Source organism: Doryrhamphus excisus, chromosome 11, assembly GCF_030265055.1.
Source record: "Doryrhamphus excisus isolate RoL2022-K1 chromosome 11, RoL_Dexc_1.0, whole genome shotgun sequence".
Classification (NCBI taxonomy): domain Eukaryota; kingdom Metazoa; phylum Chordata; class Actinopteri; order Syngnathiformes; family Syngnathidae; genus Doryrhamphus; species Doryrhamphus excisus.
Window position 1 is genome coordinate 1923768 of NC_080476.1, and position 20510 is coordinate 1944277.

Sequence of the window (20510 nt, forward strand, 5' to 3'; positions counted from 1 at the left end):
ACTTCCTGTTGGTTTTTGAACAAGGGTTCTTGAGACTTTTTTGTGCGTCCTGTCACGAGTGATGTCTCCTCCGAAAATCATGCCCATACGTGCAACGGGAGGCGAGGGATAATTATTTTAAAACTTGTAGGTGGCGCTAGTGAGTCAATTTGGCTTGGTTTCAAATGGGGGCCCCACCAGGGCCCTCGGGCCTGGAATCTGCCCCCCCTTATGAGTTTTCAAGCACATGCGACCTTCTGCGGGCGAATGATGACCCTTTCTTTGTAAACGGCGAGGCCTGAGCATTCGCCGCCAGGCCACGCCCACCACGTGCGCTTTTCCTGCATCATGGTCCATCAACAGGCTTCACCAGGCTGTCAGGCAGTGACCTTGTGACCTCGGTGTTCATCTGATGAATCTCCTGCCAGAAAAGGCCTCATGTAGATGACACGCCTTTAGCCTGTCGCCAATAGGTGGCGCTGCGACGAAATCAGGAAGTGACCTACGGGGACCTTCGGGGCGGGGCCATGATCACATGTACCAAGTATGATGAAGATCTGACCATGTGGAGGCAAGTTATTCACGTCTACAGTTACGCTCAGCGTGCAAGGCCCGGGCAGATGAAAAAGGGCAAAATTTGGGGGCGTGCCACACCCACATCGTACGGAATATCCCAAAATCCTTCGCAATTTAACGTCGGCCAGCCGTCTAGTGTCCGTTGATGCAACAATGGACTCATTCGGTCAAACCCCCTAGGAGGAGTTCGTCGAGATACGACCCCAACTTCTGGCCCGAAAAAGGCCGGCGCCATCCAAAATGGCCGACTTCCTGTTCGTTTTACAATATGGGTTCTTGAGACTTTTTGGTCCGTCCTGTCACGATAGACGTCTCCACAAAGTTTCGTGACGATAGGTGAAACTGGTGTCGGGGGCCAATTTTTTCAAAAATAAAAGGTGGCGCTAGAGAGTCAATTTTGGAACATTGTTTTCGGGACCCCCACCAGATCGAAATTTTCGGCAGACCTGACGCGCTTGCAAAATTTGGTGAGTTTTCGGGCATGTTCAGGCCCTCAAAAAGGCCGTCGAATCGGCAGAATAATAATAATAATAATAATAATAATAATAATAATAATAATAATAATAATAATAATAATAAACATTACGATTACAATAGGGCTTTCGCACTGGTCAGTGCTCGAGCCCTAATTACGATTACAATAGGGCTTTCGCACTGGTCAGTGCTCGAGCCCTAATAATAAACATTACGATTACAATAGGGCTTTCGCACTGGTCAGTGCTCGAGCCCTAAAAATCAACAGGAGCAAGTATCTCGCATGTATCATTCTTACCTGTTCCTTCTGACCGTCCGTCACTACCTATGAGGGGAACCGTGATGGCAGCGGTCGCCACACCATCTGTGGGCATGGCTGTGTAGACGACTGGTAGAGACTGCACCACCACGGGGATGGTCTGCAACTGGCCCACTTTGCTGGGCATGCTCACTGAGGGGATGGTGTGGATGACGTGGAGTATTTGTTGTCCACCGGCACCTTGCGTGGCTAAAATGGATCCTGGGGACAGAACCTGGACCAGAACATTTTATTGGACTACTTGTTTCAGCTTACATTTTAAGAGCTTCATTATAATGTTTACCATGGAGCCTATGGACTGTACCGCCGATGGGACCGGTGTAGCAGACAGGTTGGGCTGTGTCACAGCGTTTCCTGGAGCTGGGTTGGTGGTGGTGTTGGTCGTGGGGGTGGGCACCGAAGAGGAGCGCGATTTGTTGAGAGACAAGTCCACAGGCTCAGTCTGGTCCTCGGCCGTGCAGGGCTGTGGCGATGATGCTTCGGCCTTGAAGGTCGGCAACTCCGTCTTTATTTTGGTGTTTGTCTGGTAGGAGCGCTCGTCACCGATGGTGGCCTGCTGGTGAGAACATAGTGAAAAAGAAAAACAAGATTTAGGAGCCTGAAATTATGTCATATGATAACACATTAAATGAACACATAAATGCAACATATCCTCATTAATATTTTGGAAACAGTCAAAAAAGTAAACTTTAAATAAATGACAAATATTCCAGAAAAAAGTGCTTTACTACAACTGCACAATATTTCAACTTATCATAATAGTACATTCTTGTAATGTTAGGATTGTTGGATTTACTATATTTTTGCCAAATTACAATTCTGTTCCTGTAATCTCAGAACTCGTTGATGAACATCAGTGGTGAGGAATGCTGTCAGGCTAAAGTAGTAGTCCCATCAGCCCTTTTTGGACCATTGGACCATTAATTTGAGCATCAGGCTAAAGAGGATGCTGAACAGAGTCAGTGCCAGGACGCAACCCTGTTTCACACCGTTGACAATGGGGAAAGTTCAGAGAGGTTGCTGTTTAACCTAACTTGGCCGTGCTGGTCTTTATGCAACTGGATGACCATACTAAGGAACTTTGGAGGGCAGCCGAGGTGCTCCATGTTTAGCCAAAGACCCTTCCTGCTCACCGTGTCTTGGTTAAGGTGACAAACGTTACATGCAGTCCTTTGTTCTGCTCCCAACACTTTTCTTGGAGCTGTCGGAGGATGAAAACCATGTCTGTGGCACCCCGCTTTGAAGCCACACTGGGTTTGTGGGAGCTGGTCTTCACCGATGATAGGTACTCGCCTGTTCAGGAGCACACAAGCAAAGATTTTTTCCTGCAACGGAGAGCAGAGTGATCCCCCGGTAGTTGGAACAGTCTGACTTTTCCCACTTGTTCTTTTATAAGGTAGTAATGACTGCATCGCGGAGGTCTCTTGGCAGTTTGCCCTGCTCCCAACAACAGACAAGGAGTTTGTGGAGTTTGTGGAGCTTGCTGCGTAGCGCTGGGCCTCCACGTTTCCAAAACTCAGGTGGAATTCCATCAACTCCTGCTGCCTTGCCACTCTTCAACTGCTCTTTGGCTTTAGTAAGTTCTTGCATAGTGACTGGCAGCTGAGAGATGCGGAGTAACGCTGAGTCGTGGACAACTCAATCAGCACTGAAGAGTGCCTTGTCTATAAGAGTGCCTGTCCGTCTGCACTGCGCAAAGGACTCTGGGCCTGATGTGTGGGGCCATACGCTGTTTTGAGAGCTTCATAGAAGCCTCTGAAGTCACCAGCATCTGCACAATGCTGAGTTCTTACTGCAAGGTTGATCCACCAATCATTTTGCATCACTCAAAGCTTGAGCTGGAGGATGTTGCAGATGTGATGAAAGGCAGCTTTCTTCACAGGACAGCCAGGTGGGCCTGGTGGGCTGATCTCTTCTTTGCTAGCAATGTCTGGACCTCTTCATTGTTTTCGTCAAACCAATTTCTTTTAGTGGTAAACCCAAGGACTTCTTCAGATGTCTGCAGGATGGTAGTTTTCAGTTGGTCCCAGAGTGTTTCGGGAGAGGAATCTTCTGGGCAGCTGTTGTTTCCAAGCCTGGCCTGTAAGCCTGTCTGGAAGTCAGCTTTCACTTCAGCTGACTGTAGCTTGCTGAGCTTGAACGTTTTCTAGTGGGCTTCCCTTCCTTGGCTTAGGTTTGAAGTGCATCCTGAGTTTGCAGCGCACTAGTCAATGATCAGTATGACATTCTGCACTGGGCATCACTCTGGTGTGCATGATGTGTTTGAGGTCTCGAGGACGTACTTGAACATAATCAATGAGGTGCTAGTGTTTAGACCGAGGATGCATCCAGATTGTCCTTTTGCTGAAAGATTGTGTTGGTGATGACAAGTTGTTGCTTTGTGCAGAACTCCAGCAGCAAGCGCCCATTGTCGTTGCAGTTTCCAACTCTGTGTCTGCCAAGTTCTGCTTTCCAGGCAACTGTGTCTGGGCCACTCTAGCATTGAAGTAGCAGAGAATTGATAGCTTGTCGTCTGCAGGGGTGCTTCAGAGAAGGCTATGGAGTTCTGAGTAAAACTTTTTCAGTCTTTTTTTGCAGACTCAGCTTGAAGATCGGATCATACACACTAAAAAGCATTGCATACTGCTTGTTCTCCAGTGGGAGGAGCATGGACATGATGCGGTTGTAAAGACCAGATGGCAGGTTTTCCAGCTTGGATGCGATGGAGGTTCTGAGCATGAAGCAACGCCAGCGAGACGCCTTTCTGTTGCAGGTTTCCCTGACCAGAAGAGGGTGTATCCAGCGCCATGCTCCTGTAGGCTGCCTTCTTCTGGGAAGCAAACTTCACAGTTCATGCGCAATCAGAGCAGAGCAACATTCTGGTCAGTTTGTGTCAGTTTGGTCAAGCATGGTTCTGATGTTCCAGCATGCCAGTCTCATTGTTTTTGCACCCTTACAGGTGGGTGCGTACCTTCATTTCTTTGTTGTTGTTCGACCGCATGAGAAGATGCCTGTTGACCGCGGCAAGCCAACTGGCGGATGAGAGACAAGCTTTGGTTAGGCCACCTTTTCTTGGCCCCTCTCCATATGGAGCAAGCAGTGCTGTCCCTAGATAAGGCTGCTTGGTCGTTCAGGGTGCTGCCGAGTGATGCTGTCATCTCCGGGTCAACATCAGGAGACCAATGTCCTGAACTGCCTGCATGCAGGATTGGAACTGTGGCTTCCAGTGACTTCCACCTGCCGTTTTCGCCCCTTTTCCGTTGCTGCAGGGCTTGGTAAAGTTGGTGGCGTCGTGAACGTGGGCATGTCCTTCGAGCCAGCGCAATGGACTTTTAAGGTGGAGTACAGTGTGCGCAGTCCTGGCCCCACCCGTTACACTGTCATCTGTGTCATCTGTTCATCTGTCATGGCTGTCTTGTCTGTCAGCAAGCTGGGACGGTGACAGCGAGGTCCTCAAGTCGTAGGTTTTACATCAGACTGTCCTTGTCCCAGATGAATGGCCTGTCAAGGCTATCGAGTTTCATCTACCCTGGTTTGGTTTTGCTGGATGGCCACTGTTGGCTCACCTGAGCCAGCGCTTTTGTAGATGGATCTTGCTTTTCTTTCCATCAGGGTGTCCAGCCATCTTCCACAGCAATCTCCAGAAGGAGATAGTAGGGGAGACAGTTTAGTCGCCGTCAACCCGACCCTGAAACAGGTAGTACTGGATTACAGGTTTCCAGTAGCAGGGAACTTGCAGGCCTCCTGACTGACGCTATGTATTATACTATGCTAAATCATATGACACAATGTGATGTAGCACTGAATCCTCATTTTTAACAAAAAACAATGAGAACAAAAAAATAAGCATAGTCTACAGCTAAATGCTACCATCCACTACCTCTGATCATTCAGATATTTTGGTTTTATCAGCTTTTTGGATCCCAAGGCTTAGTTTTTCCGCTTGTTGTGCTAAAGAAAACAATGGCTGCTGAAGGAAGAAAGGAAAAAAAGACGAGAAAGAGAGAAAGAAAGAGAGAAAGAGAGAAAGAGAGAAAGAGAGAAAGAGAGAAAGAAAGAAAGAGAGAAAGAAAGAAAGAAAGAAAGAGAGAAAGAAAGAAAGAAAGAAAGAAAGAAAGAAAGAAAGAAAGAAAGAAAGAAAGACTTGAATGGGGGGTAAAAAGCAAGAGGGATCGGCAGCCATCTCCATTGCAAGAGACAAGCTGGCCTGAGTCCAGTTCAGTTGAGCATGGCTTGGCTCTGGGCAAAAAGGAGAGGGCGGAGCATCTACTACAGCCTCTTCTTTCGAGTGCCACAGTTCCTGGAGGCGGGGCAGCAAATATTGAGGTTGTAACTAATACAAAATCTTGATCCTCCCTCAAGAAACACCTTAAAAAAAGCGTATTTGCATGAAACATGTTAGTTTGCTTTCAGCATCTCGAGAGAGAGAGAGAGAGAGAGAGAGAAAAGCTATGAAAATGGTGCTGCTGGTGATTATGAAGCAAAATTAGTGTGGAAAGAGGCGAGGAAGTGGTTGAGGCTGAGAGGCATCAGAAAGACGGGGAGTGGGCGGGAAAGGCTTTTGCGTCGCCATGGAAACTGGGAGCGATCAGTTGACTCCTGCGCTCTTTCCCCTCGTTCCCCACACGCCAACACCCTTCCCCTCCCATCTTTCCAGCACCAGTACCACACCCCTCTCTCACCTTTCCACACCTCCCCCAAGCATCTCTCGCCCCTGCATCAACCACACCACACCCAACCTTGCCTTCTAAGCTCATGTTTGTTTCAATTCCAACCATGGCCATAGTCAGCTTATTTTTCTCAGGTTAAATCCCCAAAATGGTAAGAACATTGGGCTGAAAAGGCTCACCGACCAGCTCAGCAGCCGTGGCAGTGACAGTTCAATCTGTTCTACTCTGCCAGCACTTCACAGTTCAACAACTGTGTCATAAAATGGGTCACCCTGTCTTTGCCTCGCAATTAATTTATGCTATCTCTGACTTGGCTTGAATGGAGACTAATGGTAAGGGACAGTATGGAAAATATATGATAAAATGCCAAAACACTTTAAACAACATTAACATTATTAAACAACATTTATTATGTTTACATTTTGACTGAATACAAGTTCCACAAAACATTACTTCTTTCATTTTAACTCAGCTCAGTTTCGTCCTAAAGACCAATTTAAGTTCCCTCACTGTAAGATTACTTGCTTTCTTCTGTTGGCAACCCTGTGGAAGCCAGTGTTTCATTTGGATAATTTTGGATAATTTAGTGAATTATTACAGCACCAAAACATCATGTGCAGCGTGACAACTGGAGAAGGCACATTCAGGGATGGTCAAAGAAAGTGGGAAAAAAATTGTTGCTTGCTTTAAGAATTCAAAGACTGGGGTATTTCTAACAATAATATATATTTGAAGCCACCAACAACCAGTACGAGCCTGGAATTTGCTTTCAGAGAGGTTGTGTACTGAATAAATATGCACATTCCCACATAGTATCAGCATTTTGTGAGGTGAATGAAAAAGGTGTAAAAATACAGTAAGCTGTTGTAGTACTGTGCAGGCTGGAACGAAGTTATAAGTATGTTCAAGTACTGTCAAACAAAGTGGGACAAAACGCTGCTTACATATGAAAAAACTTACAAAATAATATTTAATAACATCTAAAATAATATCGAATTGTATATTATTTTTGAAGAAAATAATGGCCTATAATTCCAAAATTTACATCTCTTTACTTAAAATTTGATGTAATTATCATTGTAGTTGAGTATCAAATCATGTACCACAAAGAGATTTGTGTCCCTACTTATAATAAAATTTAAAAAATGGCCAAAATGAAATTAATCACAATTTAATATTGTAATTGACTTACAGCCCTAATTATTGTTATTATTATGAGTAGACTTTTTAAAAAGTCTACTCTTTTTTTATTTAGTTTTGTTTAATTTTTTTTGTATTTCATACATTCATGGATTCATTGATATTTATTTCAATATTATCATTATTATTTTAACCCACTCAACACACATAATGGACTTGTAAATTCTTTTTATTATATTCTCATTTCTATATTTTCATTTGTACATTTATGAAAAATAAATTTTAAATGTATTTTATGCATTATTATTTGATTTGATTTTTTTTCTACTTGGTGATTGGTTGGTGTTTGTGTTGTGCATATTTGTGGCTGATGGCTCAAATGGAGGCGGGTGTGCGTGTTTTTTTTTGTGTATTTGAGGTCCTTTGATTCCTGTGATTGGCGGCAGCACTGAAGCCGCCGAGAAGGGGAAGAGCCCAACGCATCTCTCTGTCTCTCTCTCTCTCTCTCTCTCTCTCTCTCTCTCTCTCTATAGTACCTCTCTCGCTTCATTGTACTGCCACTAAGGTTGGGATCCAGTGGTATTTTGGACTTGACGGAGTTGGGAACTCTTCCTCTTTATGTTAAGCCCTAACAGTTGAGGAAATTCTCAAATTATTGTAAACACATTTATGCTACCAAATATGAATCCTGGCAAATAAAAAGTTCAAAAGTGCATAGATGAATGGTGTAATGCTACTCATTGTTACATTGTTACTCCATAATGAACAGTATGACAGGATTCAAGAGCCAGAGAGCTGAAGAGTGTAACGAAGACTTGTTGGTTTTCAATTCTTGTCATAGTTGTTTTCTTGCTACAGGAGCAAATCAATAGGTCAGGAGGGGAGAAAAACACTGTATGTTGCTGTGGAAGGGTGGGGAAGAATGTGAGGAGGAAGAACTCCAATGTGAAACATGTGATTGTCAATGGTGGATGAATGTGTGCTCTGTACGTGACTTGTGCAGCCGAGCGTGACGACGGATATGGTTGATATACAAAAGTGAGAAAAAACAACAGCTGGTTTCGATATAAACCACATAGCACGAGAGGCCGCCCCTCCCATAGCGTACCACACCCCATGTAGCGCCCCCACCCTCTTAGCCTGGCTCACCACCCACCTGTTAGCAAAGCCTGACGCTGCTCAACCATGACATTACCTAATCAAGCCTTAGCAATGTTGATTCCCTGGCAGCTTAGCAACATGTTTGTCCACGCCCAGTTAGGGTGCCTGGACTCCACCGTTAAAGTCAACTCCTCCACTTCATGAAATCCTGAGGTGCAGTGAACATGTTCTTTGGGATTTTGCAGAAAAATCACACAGTAATTAGTACACATTGTTACATTTGCGGTTTTAGTCATGCTATAATGACCACAGAATATGGAGAAAACAGTGGGAAAAAATTGTTGCGTGTCTTATTTACATATGTTAGTTAATCTGTTTGCTTGCGAGCAGGCTACTTCCTGCAGTAGTGTGAAATGATACATTCTGAGATTTCCAAATACTTACCTAAATTCCATCTTCCATGGTCTATGTGACATTAACAAATCTTGCCATACTTTAGCAGAGTCACCTTCTAAAAAAGTACATCTTGTGGTGTATTTTTCATTTTGCACAGCCGGAGATTTTTCAGCATTTATTCATCTCAACCTTTCACAAAGAAACTGCATCTTGCCACAACTGTGTGAGCTTTCATACCCTGCAGTACGAGTGACTTCAGTGTCTGGGGTGACATGTAAACAATACTTGTTGGAAAATTGCTTTCAACACAACAGGGTATATGAAGTGGCGTCTGATAATCATTGGTGCCGTTAATTATCGGCCCGATATCTGCCTAAAAATGTGATATCGGTATCAGGAGCTTCCCTTTACTGAAAAGCCGATGGAGAGCGGGTAGAACAAACATTGCCAAAGCCACAAAATTGCTATTTTGCAGCTAATACTTAAATTAGAAAGGTTACCCTGAGAAAGAGGTGCCTTTTTACGTAGCAACCAGAGTAAACATTGGAAAGCCATCAGACCTCAGCAACATTTGCCGGATAGTCCAGTTTTGCCCATGTTCACTAATTTTTCTCTTGCTGGCCCAGAATCATCAACTCCAACCATTTCTGCCTGATACATGACTCTTTATTTAGCTGCAAAACCTCATTATCTGAAACTTTGGCAGAATTTAACACACAAATACAACAATACAACAACTCAATTTATTCAAGTGGAAAAAGTAGATAGGTCTACTTTAACAACACAACAAGATGTGTGCCAAATTGTATGCTAACTGGAGAATAAAGTGTTCCTTCGCTCCATCGCGGCTCACTTTTCGCACACTCGCTCTTTTGCAGATTTCCTTTTGTGCAATTTTAGAGCGTAAGAATGTTGTTACCAGCTGAGCCTGGGCCTTTGAGAAGAATTGCATTGTGGAATTTGAGTGTTGTAGTCTTGCGTCCTGATTGGCTGTAGACCGTCTCCCAGTGTGCTCATGACAGGCTAGCAAACTAACAGTGTGAGCTGTTTGCTCCCCACCAAACGTGTGACTCTGAACACTGCAGGGCCGCAAGCCCGCCCCTCGACAAAAGCTACATCGCCGATGAAACGCTCTACACCGACATGAGGGTAACAAGCACAAGGAAAGGAGCAACACGCTTCAAGAAGGACACAAAAACACCACAGCCAAACAAAGAGCCTTGATCAGATGAGGGAACCACGTGTGACTCAATAATTTCTTGTGTCCAAGCAGGTTGTTCATTAAATTTGAAACGAAATTTTTACTTTAGGGTGTTTAAAGGAGAGGAATGTGAGGAGATGTTAAATCCTGTCTGAGAAAAGTATATAAATTGTAAGGGTGACTGGTTTAACAGCCTTAAAACAAATAGTGATTAGAAACAAATACAGTCGGCTACTTCATGGACTTCCCTTACTGCGAGTTGTTTTCAGAACCTATCCCCCACAATGAACAAGGGACAACACTGCACACACAAACTGATACGAAATTGTGGCAGGAATTAAAAAAAACTCTGGCGGATGCTAACCGAGGTTTAACGGTAATCAGAGCTATAAAAAATGGAGGAAACAATATTTCTGCTGTGGTAAGTTTGGAGGGACAGCACTAATACACTGCCAACAAAGGACGCTTTCAGCACTGCTGCATGAAGCAAATAATTCGCACAAATATACCCGATGAACGATGATGTCACTTTGCGAGTGAGCGATGATATCATCACCCTGCAACAGCAGAGGCGTTGGCTGCAATTTCTGCCTAACCTTTTTCTTTTTTTGCAATGATTTTTGTAGCTTTGACACACACACACAAACCATGCTTGCTCCTGGCTAGAGTGCGCAGACAAGGCCTCTCACCTGTCCTGACACATGCGTTTGTGTGACTGCGTATGTGTGTGAGTGTTGTGGCCTGTTGTCTTCTTGTGCGTGACTGCTCTTGTTTGCTGGAGGACTTGTTTATGTGCATACATCAGTGACACACACACACACACACACACACACACACACACACACACACACACAAGGGCTTATTGTGTGTTTGTGCTAGAGAGAGATTACAGAGCTATTCAGTTGGCTATGCTGGTAGCTATTCAGTGTGTGCGTGTGTCATTGGCTGAAGTGGCGAGTTAGAGAAAGACAGGGTGGGGGGGTACATAGTGAGATGGAAAGGTGGAGGAGGAAGGGAGGGTGGGAAAGGGGGAGGGTCTTTCAGGCAGTCTTTTGGGTAACTCCCGGCAGCAGAGCCATGGTTTCCATGGCGATGACGCGCCGAACGGAAGCACAGCCTCCCTTCAAAATATCCTATTAGGGTGAGAGTGAGAGAAGAGGAGGAGGAAGAGAGCGTGTGAGAGTTTGAGCAAGAGAAGTAGAGGTGATTGAGTGTTGCTACACTGCTGCTAGGCCATAGCAAGGCCATAGGTGTGACCTCTGACCCTTCAACACAGGTTTATCAGGACTAATACAGCAGGTTGGATGAGCTCTTCTTTACTAGCTTAATGGCTAAAAGAGTCTGAGCTAGCCTCGTATGGTTGTTTGAAGGCACTAATACATTTATAGACAACTTAGTTTGCTTTTCAACTGCCATATACCAGCTCGGCTCGGCTAATTGCACTTTTTGGTGTCAAAGAAAGTTGGAGGGGTCACAAAAGGAAAGCAGTTTGCTTCTCGAAACAATATAATACATATCTATCACAAAACAGTTTTCCACAAAAAAACACAATTTTTTAAAAATCCGCCGGACTAACACAACGCCTTGCTAGGGTTTGTGTCAGTATCTTCACAGACAGAAGAGTGGATACCCAACTCTCAATTTCGCTACGAAGACTCAACAAGATGCCTGTTTGTTGTCAGCGTTTTTTACCTGAAGACTGGCGCACACAGCCATCCCATGGAGATTGGACATTGTAAGTGTTGTTGCTGTATCTACATATGTGCTGTCATTGACAGAAGTAGCGTGAGCTCCTGGGCTATGATATGGAATCAATGCGCTGAGGAAGGACGTTCTGGTAAGGTTTTAAATCTTGAAAATACGGAAGAATACCTTAAATCAGGGGTGCTCATTAAGTCGATCGCGAGCTACCGGTCGATCGCGGAGGTGGTACTGGTCGATCGCTGGTCGATCGCGGCGTGACATTAAAAAAATATCATCCCAGCATCAATGCCGTCACTTGATTGATATACAGGGCAGCCATTCAGATGACAACTGAATGTTGCCCTTCGGGTGACCAATCAAATAAAACGACGTCTCTAAGTGCAGCAGAACTTACGATGTCAGCCTATCATCCATCCCCGTTACTTGATTGACATACAGGACAACCAATCAGATCACAACTGAATTTTGACCTTTAGGTCACCGCTCATGCGTAAACAACGATGCAAAGTGCTAAGCTAGTCGGTGAATTGCGAGATTTTAAAGCCCTCGCTAAAGTTTATGGTCACTAAAATGAGTGAAGGAGCTGGACCAAGTAAAAAGGCAAAAAACATATCACTTCCATACGGATATGGAATATTATACGGATATTATGATACGGATATTATCCATGACTCATAAACAATTGGAAGTGTGCTTGAGGCTGGCTATCAGCAGCTACTGTCCGGACTATGCATCCCTGGCTGATTCAAGTCAGTGCAAGTCATCAAAGTAAACTCAGGTAATTACAAAAAATGTTAATAGTTAATTATGTGTGTTTTGCAATATTGGCTCATTTGGTTATGTAAGGTACATCAACATACATTGTACGTACAAATAATCCTCAATACATTTGAAAATAAATAGATGTTTTGCATTTTTGTAGTGGGTAGATCATTTTGACTCGGTCATTTTAAAAGTAGCTCGCATGCTGAAAAAGTGTGAGCACCCCTGCCTTAAATATTCAAATTGTCAACAATGTACTTGTCCTTGCATGATCACAGCATGAACTGTTTTTCAAATGATAAAACCCTGTTCGAGTTTTTTTTGTAGTCAGAATAGGCGTGAACCAATGATGTGCATTGTTAGCCTGCTCATGTGAAGTTGTTTTCTGGCATTTTAATGCACAGAAAAGAGAAAGAAATATGTCTTCATGTTTCACATAAGGATTGGGAATGAGGGGCAAAATTCCCCAAAAAGCACAGTTTCCCTTTAAAGGTTTCAGATTATCAAACAAATTCATATAACTGAACCCAAAATCTTGTTTTTAACTGAAGTTTCTTACTATTAACAGAGAAAACAAATCCAAATCTACATGTCCCTGCATGAAAAAGTGATTGCCCCCTAAACCTAATAACTGGTTCGGCCACCCTTAGCAGCAACAATGCATTGGCCATAACTTGCAATGAGTCTCTTACAGCACTGTGGATACATTGTGGCCCGGTCATCTTTTCAGAATAACCTTTTTAGAATGTCCTCCGTGAATCATCACCTTATCGTCTTATCGTTTTAACTGTCACATGTTAACCTCTCGACATCCATTGCAGCTTGGTCATCCTAGAAGGGGGATTCCCCCATCTGCGGTCCCTTCTCAAGGTTTCTTTTTCCCTAATGGGGGTTCAGATCAGGGGATGTCGTTTGTCGTCTATTGTCTATCATCTACTGTTGCCTGCTTGTTAAGCCCTTTGAGGCTCTTTTGTGATTAAGGGCTATATAAATAAACTTGACTTGACTATCGTGGTGGAGGGGTTTGAGTGTCGGAGTGATCCTAGGACAGGGGTGGGCAAACTACGGCCCGGGGGCCACATCCGGCCCGCCAAGTGTTTCAATATGGCCCGCCTGTTCTTTCCAAAGTATTTTATTTAAACTCAACATACAACCTGGCATTGTGGCTTGGGCCAACTTTTTCATGGTTGAGGTAGCTGCTTTATCAATTTCGTTATTTGATGTGGTCTGTTGTTTACAAAATGCTCCTGGAAAAAGGAACACAAGCACAATAGTAAAAATAATAATAATAATAACAATAATAATGTTGTTAATAATATTACTATTATTATATTAATATTGTTGTTAATAATATTAATATAATAATAGTAATAATATTATTATTATTAAAAATAATAATAAACAATATTATTGTTATTATTATTGATATATAATAATATATTATATAATAATATAAATAATAATTATAATATATTATATTATATAATATAATGATAATAACATTACTATAACTAATAATAATAACAATAGTAATTCTAATAAAAAAGAATAAAAATAAAAAAGTTCACATATAGCAGATTGCATGACACTTTTACGTGTAAAATATGTGTAAAAATATGTGTGTAAAAATTGACTGTTACGTGTAAAATACTATATACCACCAACCACCCCCCCCTTCCCGGCAATTTTGTTAAATCAATGCGGCCCGCGAGTCAAAAAGTTTGTTAGATTATGATTACATTTATTTAGGGCTGCAATGATTATTCAGATAATTAGAATGCCTCCATTAGTAGCTGAGGATTTTTTCCACGTTTCAAAGAATCGCTCACGTCACCAAAGTGCCTACGTCACGCGGAGGACCAAGAAGTAAGCAAGTGTTTGAAGACGCGGGACGTTTGAAGCGGCTAGAAAAAATGGCATACAATGAAAGACAAGGAAAAGTAAATGTAGATTCATATAGTATACGTATACAGTAGGGTGGTCCTTATTTTTCAACTTTTGAAATTTCATGCTCTCACCCCACCAATATGTTAGGATAAATGAAAAAAACATTTGGGCCAAATTGTATCAATATTGATTAATATTTAGAGGTTGCGCAACAACTTTGAAGTTTGATATATGCTGTTCATATTCAGGAGTTTTCGCAAATTATGATAATTTGTGCAAACATGTTTTATTGGTTTAATAATGATCATTAATTTGAGTTTATGACAGCATTGGACTTCCCTGACAATGACACCTATTTGCATTCATTTTTACCACAGGTGGTTTTTATTGTGCTGGTTTTACCTCGTGAACATGCTGAAAATTATCCATGCAAATATATAATACTTATTTGCTGACCTAATCTGCTTGCTAAGCACATGCATGGGGCCCACCTCTGGTCCTGATGTTCAGATCTTCAAAAGGTTTCAGAAGCATTGGGAATATACATCGACAGAGCCAACTTCAAATCAGCCATAACAAGTGATGGTGATCTTGTTGCAGACATCAAAGATGATGCCACATTTGTGTGTTCGTTGTTTGCTAGAGCTTGGTTCACAGCTGCTGATGCCATGCCCTTATAATGATCTTCAATTTCTGCAAAGTCTGAAAAGGTATGAAGAAATTCATCCAGCAATTTCCAAGTTTTCAGGGCACCTATGGTATTTGAGTGAGGAGCTGATAGCGTTAGCCCTTTTTGACCCAGCAGTACCAACAGTACCCAGCAGTTTTATTTATTTTGCTTTGCGTTCTTAAAATGGTACAATTTCCTCAAAAACGAGCAATTCTGGAAATATTCAGAGGTCTTGAGCAACCTCTAAATATTGTTTAAAAGATTAAAAAATTTGCACAGTGAGTTTTTATTGATATCCTAACACATTTAGAGGGTGAGAGTTGAACATTTCCAAAAAAAATTTTTGACCCCCCCATATAAGGATCACCCTAGTATACAGCCCCAAAAATAACCATGTCCATTTAAGAAATAAAACCCTTGATTATCTAAATAATTCAACCAACTGGTCCTTCATTACTTAGACAAATGCTTGATTTGTTATTGTGAATTACTTTTTTCTCTTTAATCAAGCAAAAATATGTTTTTTCCAAATATTTCAGTAGAATACTCGATTACAAAAATAACCGATAGCTGCAGTCCAACATTTATTAATACCACTATTGCCAATGTCTTTACCTCAACATAAAGCAACGACACAGGATGGTAGATGCCACTGAAGTGTCACTTTCCAAAAGAGTGACCACCGAGAGGATTTGCTTCCTGGGGACTTTTTATCTTTGGACAGGAAACTCTACTCCCTTCTTGTTCACCCGGCCAGCCAGCCGCAGGGGCGTGTCTAACACATGGGAGCACACTGCTTAATGATCCCTTTCGCAATGCTACTCCACCCAGCCCCCACCGCCTCGCCCTTCACGAGCCCAAACTAAACCATGCCACAACACAACACTCTGCAGTCTCTCCCCCAAACCACCCTTGATGTTATGTGAACACACCAAATTCCTTATCTTCAAAATAAGGAAGTGTTAATTTTGACTTAGCAGGTCGAGAGCCATTACACACTTTTGTCATGTAGTCCTTTGACCATGTGAACAATTTAAATCAAGCACTTTTCCTTCAGACAAGGCATATCCACTGTTGCTCATCAATCAATGGGACCTCACAATATCTTGATCGTATGATTCCATGGTGGGTCATACAATTCATGCAAAAAAGGAAAAAGGGACATAGTAGTGAGCCCTGGGGAACTCCTCTCACTGTATTAGATCAATAAAACAAATGGGTGCCTGTATCTGATTATATGGTATTAGACATTGGCATAACTGACAAACAGAACAACATGACAAGTTCAAGTGCTTAGGATCACTTGCTCAAAAGAACCCTGCCAAAAGTGCATGCAATGGAATGTAGTATGCAATGAAGCAGAACATCGTCAGCAAGCAAGCTGGGCTCACGGTGGAATACAATGTATTCACTTGTCTGAAATAATTTTCCTTTATTTGAAATAGAAATGTCAAAGTTGAAGGAACTGCTACATGTATATAATACTATGATATTACTGGTATACTGGTATACTATATATATGGTATATTGTGGTACGGCACCAGGGAGGAATGGTGGGAAGAAGGGGAGAGGTAGAAGCAGAAGCAGAAAGGGAGGTGGTGATGGAATGAAGGTGTTGATTTTAAGACTGCTGATGCTAAACACAAGTGGCTGCTAATCGCTAGCTCATGCCATTGCTTGTAAAAAATTATTGCAAACAAAGCTAAATGCTATTTGTGACATATTGGGAAAATAATTCAATATATTTTCTGATATGATGAAAAAGATCTCTCTCCAAATGTTCTGCAACGACAGCACCTTCCTGGTCTGCAGCAAAGGCAGTGCACTCCCTTCAATTGCTGAGTTTCAACCACGTGACAGGGCAGATTGCATCACTTATGGTGAGCAGACGGGGGCAAGCATAAGATATGGCCACATACACGTTTGTGAATTGTATGAATGTACATGATGTGATGCACGAAGAAGTCATACAATATTTGGAATCACAACGAAAGCGTATCTCAGCATGAGACACAATGAACATAATGCTTCTAACATGCCATGTATTCTTACACCAAATCATTCTGCATGAATACATTGTTGCACGTGTCCTTCATTGTTTTGCTACAATTTTTGGTCTGAGCTCCATAGCCAATTTTCAGCCAGATTTCATGTAATATTTACGGGCTGCTAAAAACGTACTGCTTGCTCTTCTGACTCTTCCACACGACCAGGTAACGTTGGAAAGGCGTCAGGCTTCTGCAGGTTTGTCCAACTGCATACTGGCCCTTGTTCACAAAACAGTCCAGTTGCCGTTGGCAGATTAAAATGCATTCTTTTGCTAGTAGGCAATCAGGAACTCCAACCAATTGTGGATGATGGTGGTGTCTTTACGAATTGTGTCATTCCCTTATGAGCCATTGCTAGCGACATAAACAGAGAAGCAGAACTTGGAGAAGGGTTGGGAAAGCAGAGCTTGGGGGAAGGCAGAGGGCATATCATGCTTACGGTCACACCCATAAAGAAGCCCGGACCTCTGTGTCATCACAAAGGAACAGTTTTACAGCACCCTCTAAAACCAAGGGTTTTGAGCAATCCCAAACTTCTTTCAGTGCTCACTTCCAAATGGGCAATCAAAATTATTGGAAACTTTGGCATCGCTTAACATGAGAATACAACATTGTAACTATACTTATAGGATCAGAAAAGTGGAAAAAGCACAATAGGTCCCACTTTAACAAAACTCTCACCGATCAATTAATCAACTAACTACAGAGTTCTAATGAGAAAAGTTGGACAGCACCACCAGCAGCATGTAGCAGATTCATTACTTTGTAATACGTAGGTGATTCTAAGTCAATTATTTGTGGCCACTATCTTGTCTTTTCCCCTCCACGCAATCAGCTATTCCTGTGTGTTTTATTGGCTATACATTGGAAGATATTGGACTTTGCTCAGTAAAAGAGTGAACATTTAGCTGGTTTGAGAATCCATCTGTGTCTTTAGGTGTATTGTTGAATCAACAGTGTTTGTGTTTTTTTGGCTATACATTGAATCAGAAGATGTTGGTTTAGCCCGATCGTTTGCGAGCAACTAGAAGATGTTGAACTGATTGCTTCTTTTACACTGAGATTTTTGTCATCAATGGAGAATAGGAACAGATGATACAGCATTTAATTGCCTGTACCTTATACACAGAACACAACAAAGCGAGATATTGCCATTTTTTTGTTTGTTTGTTTTTTGTTACCATCCTTTGTTAGACCATTGCTTTTAAAAAACAGGGGAAAAGTGAGTCTCGGGTGTCCAACTTTACATCTCTGTATTGCCTTTCCTGCATTCTTTTACACACAGGTGTACTCCCGCCTCTGTTACAACCTCTGAAGTAAGATAATTGGCAAAAAGTGTTTGATTAACTGATGATAATTACAATTTATTTCCAATGAAAAAACTTTTGGAATTTCAAGCACTATGGGCAAGAGCCGCACCTGGACGGCCACACCCACCAACCCAACAACCTTTTTTTAGGCCAACCCCTGCTCACCGTACACTCCATCTCCTCTGGCTCTGGTTTGATCTGGACTGAAGGCATGCCTGTCCCCACCTCCTCCTCTTTTTTTTCTTCTCCTCTTCCTTCTGCCTTGCTTCCACCTTCCTCCTCCCCCGCCTGAGGCCTGGCCTCGAGCCCCTTGTCCTCCTCCTTTGCCTCTTCCTCCTGGGCTGGAGATGGCGGTGTGGGCGGCTGCTGCGTGAGGGCGTTCTGCTTGGCGGCCGAGGTCTTCTGTTTCTTGTGGGCACCACTCCTCCTCTGCTTAGGGGTTGACTGGCACTAAAAAGAAGAAGATGGAGGACATGGAAGTGAGAAAAGGCGTGAAAGCAGTGGTCACAAGGGGGGTGGGGGTGGAGTAAGGTAGAAAAAGCTGGGTTCCAAAAAAGGGGTAGTGAATTACCTCTCTTCTCAGCAATAGAGAAACCCCTCACCAGAATCAATATGTTGAAGTGGGGCGTAGGGTTGAACACACACACACACACACACAACCAGTTTGAGAAACTTCAGGACAAAGTTAAAAAGAAACAGGGCCTAATCCTGAGGACTGCCACTGAGGGAATGAGGAGCTGAGGAGAAATAACAGAGAGAGAACAGGGAGGAGTAGCCATGAAATGACCCCTCCCTCCCTTTCAGCAGCAGGCGGGAGGACACACCCTTTTCTGGAAGGCCCCAGACCCCAGACACACACACCCGCACACACACGAGAGGTGTAGGGAGTGGCAAGTCCTTTTTTTGTCGTCTCACACACCCATTTACATAGCCATGTTTTTTTCACTCTTGCACAAACCATTTCTTCAAACAATTACAAAAAAACTTGGTGAGTTTAACGTTCAAAGGTCACAAGTTCCACTAACTTTATTATAAATGTTGCCGAATAAGTTCTGTGATGAATAAATTGTCAGTTGGCTTCTCCTATTGTTTCATGTAGCAATTAAGGGGAAAAAATCCAGCTTGGCTATCCTTCGTCTTCTGCTTTTTAATAATAATTATATTATTATAAATACATGAATAAAATAATGAAATAGTTGTATTTAGTATAATTATAAATATTTTAATGTTTATACAAAACATTGTAATGACAATAATAAAATGAAAAAAATGCTCACGCAGATGAAATACATAAAAATTTACATAGAGCTAGCAACAAAATCTTTTTCAAAAGTTGAAAAAATGTTATCTTCATCCAGAGTTGTGTCTTATTGCTTACTGTTGTTTCACCATTAATCTAAAAAGCTTCTTCAGGTCAAAAATGCGCAGTCTCCCTATTTTTGTCTCTGGTTTTATCGCCAGCAGTTTGCATCTCAAAAAAGAAGGTGAGGAAAACAATGTCCAAATTCTGGATAGGGAGGAAAGAGGTAATCTATGTCAAACTGGAAAGGCCCTCCCTAAACAGAGGAGTGTTGGTCCATCTTCTGCTTCCAAAAATGTCCTGACATCTCTTCCCCAAAGATTGTCTCATTCCACAGAAAGAGTGTCAATGTTGTTTTGCCACTGCAGGTTAGTAATAGTAATAGTAATAGTAGTAGTACCTATTGTCATGTAGAACAGCCCTTCAACAGCCCCGCCCTGTAACAACCACAACCCTATTGTGACCACCCACAGAGGACACGCACCTCAGAGGCATAAATAGGGAACTCCATGCCAAAAATTTCAGAACTGAAGAAGCCTTTTGGAAGAAAAGCGAAACAACTTCAACACAGAATATTATACTGTAGTATATATAGAATAGTCCAGCTTCCTCCATTGAAGACCTCTATACCTCTCTAAATTATTTTTTACACATTTCAATTAACCTTTTCCTCCATACTTACTTGCGAGAGCACACTGAATAGCATCCTATCTGCTCATTTGTTGATCAATGGAATGCCCGCTGACTGGTTCTTGTCTGGGCAACAATGCTCAGCTTGGCTGGACGGTGACTCGTGAAAATCAGTATCGCAGAATCGGTTACAAAGGGCAGCCATGGCTGAGGCTTGACTTATTGGGAAAAAGGCTTGACTTATTGCTGGCAATGTGAACCATCTCCTGCCCCGTTTGCACAAGGACCAACAGGCATGTAGTAGCGCACCACCAATCCCATGCTCCTGGAGCACCCCCCAAAGAGCACCGTGAGTGACATTGTA

The 20510-nt window shown here is 42.5% G+C and overlaps 1 protein-coding gene across 4 annotated transcripts in view; it reads right to left on the reverse strand.

The window, feature by feature from the left end:
- The window catches only part of klf8 (Kruppel like factor 8), a 103791-nt gene that overhangs the window by 34938 nt on the left and 48343 nt on the right, over nucleotides 1-20510 (reverse strand). Inside the window, exons 1-3 of one of the 4 annotated variants that reach the window (XM_058087898.1) lie at nucleotides 2482-4869; nucleotides 1632-1904; nucleotides 1328-1562 (exon numbers count right to left, since the gene is read on the reverse strand). In XM_058087898.1, coding sequence (XP_057943881.1) covers nucleotides 1328-1562; nucleotides 1632-1904; nucleotides 2482-2880 — 907 coding nt within the window. In that variant the 5' untranslated portion in view covers nucleotides 2881-4869. Of the gene's footprint in view, nucleotides 1-1327; nucleotides 1563-1631; nucleotides 1905-2481; nucleotides 4870-18381; nucleotides 18667-20510 lie in introns of those variants that run through there. The other 3 variants (XM_058087902.1, XM_058087900.1, XM_058087901.1) reach the window with 3 other exon arrangements.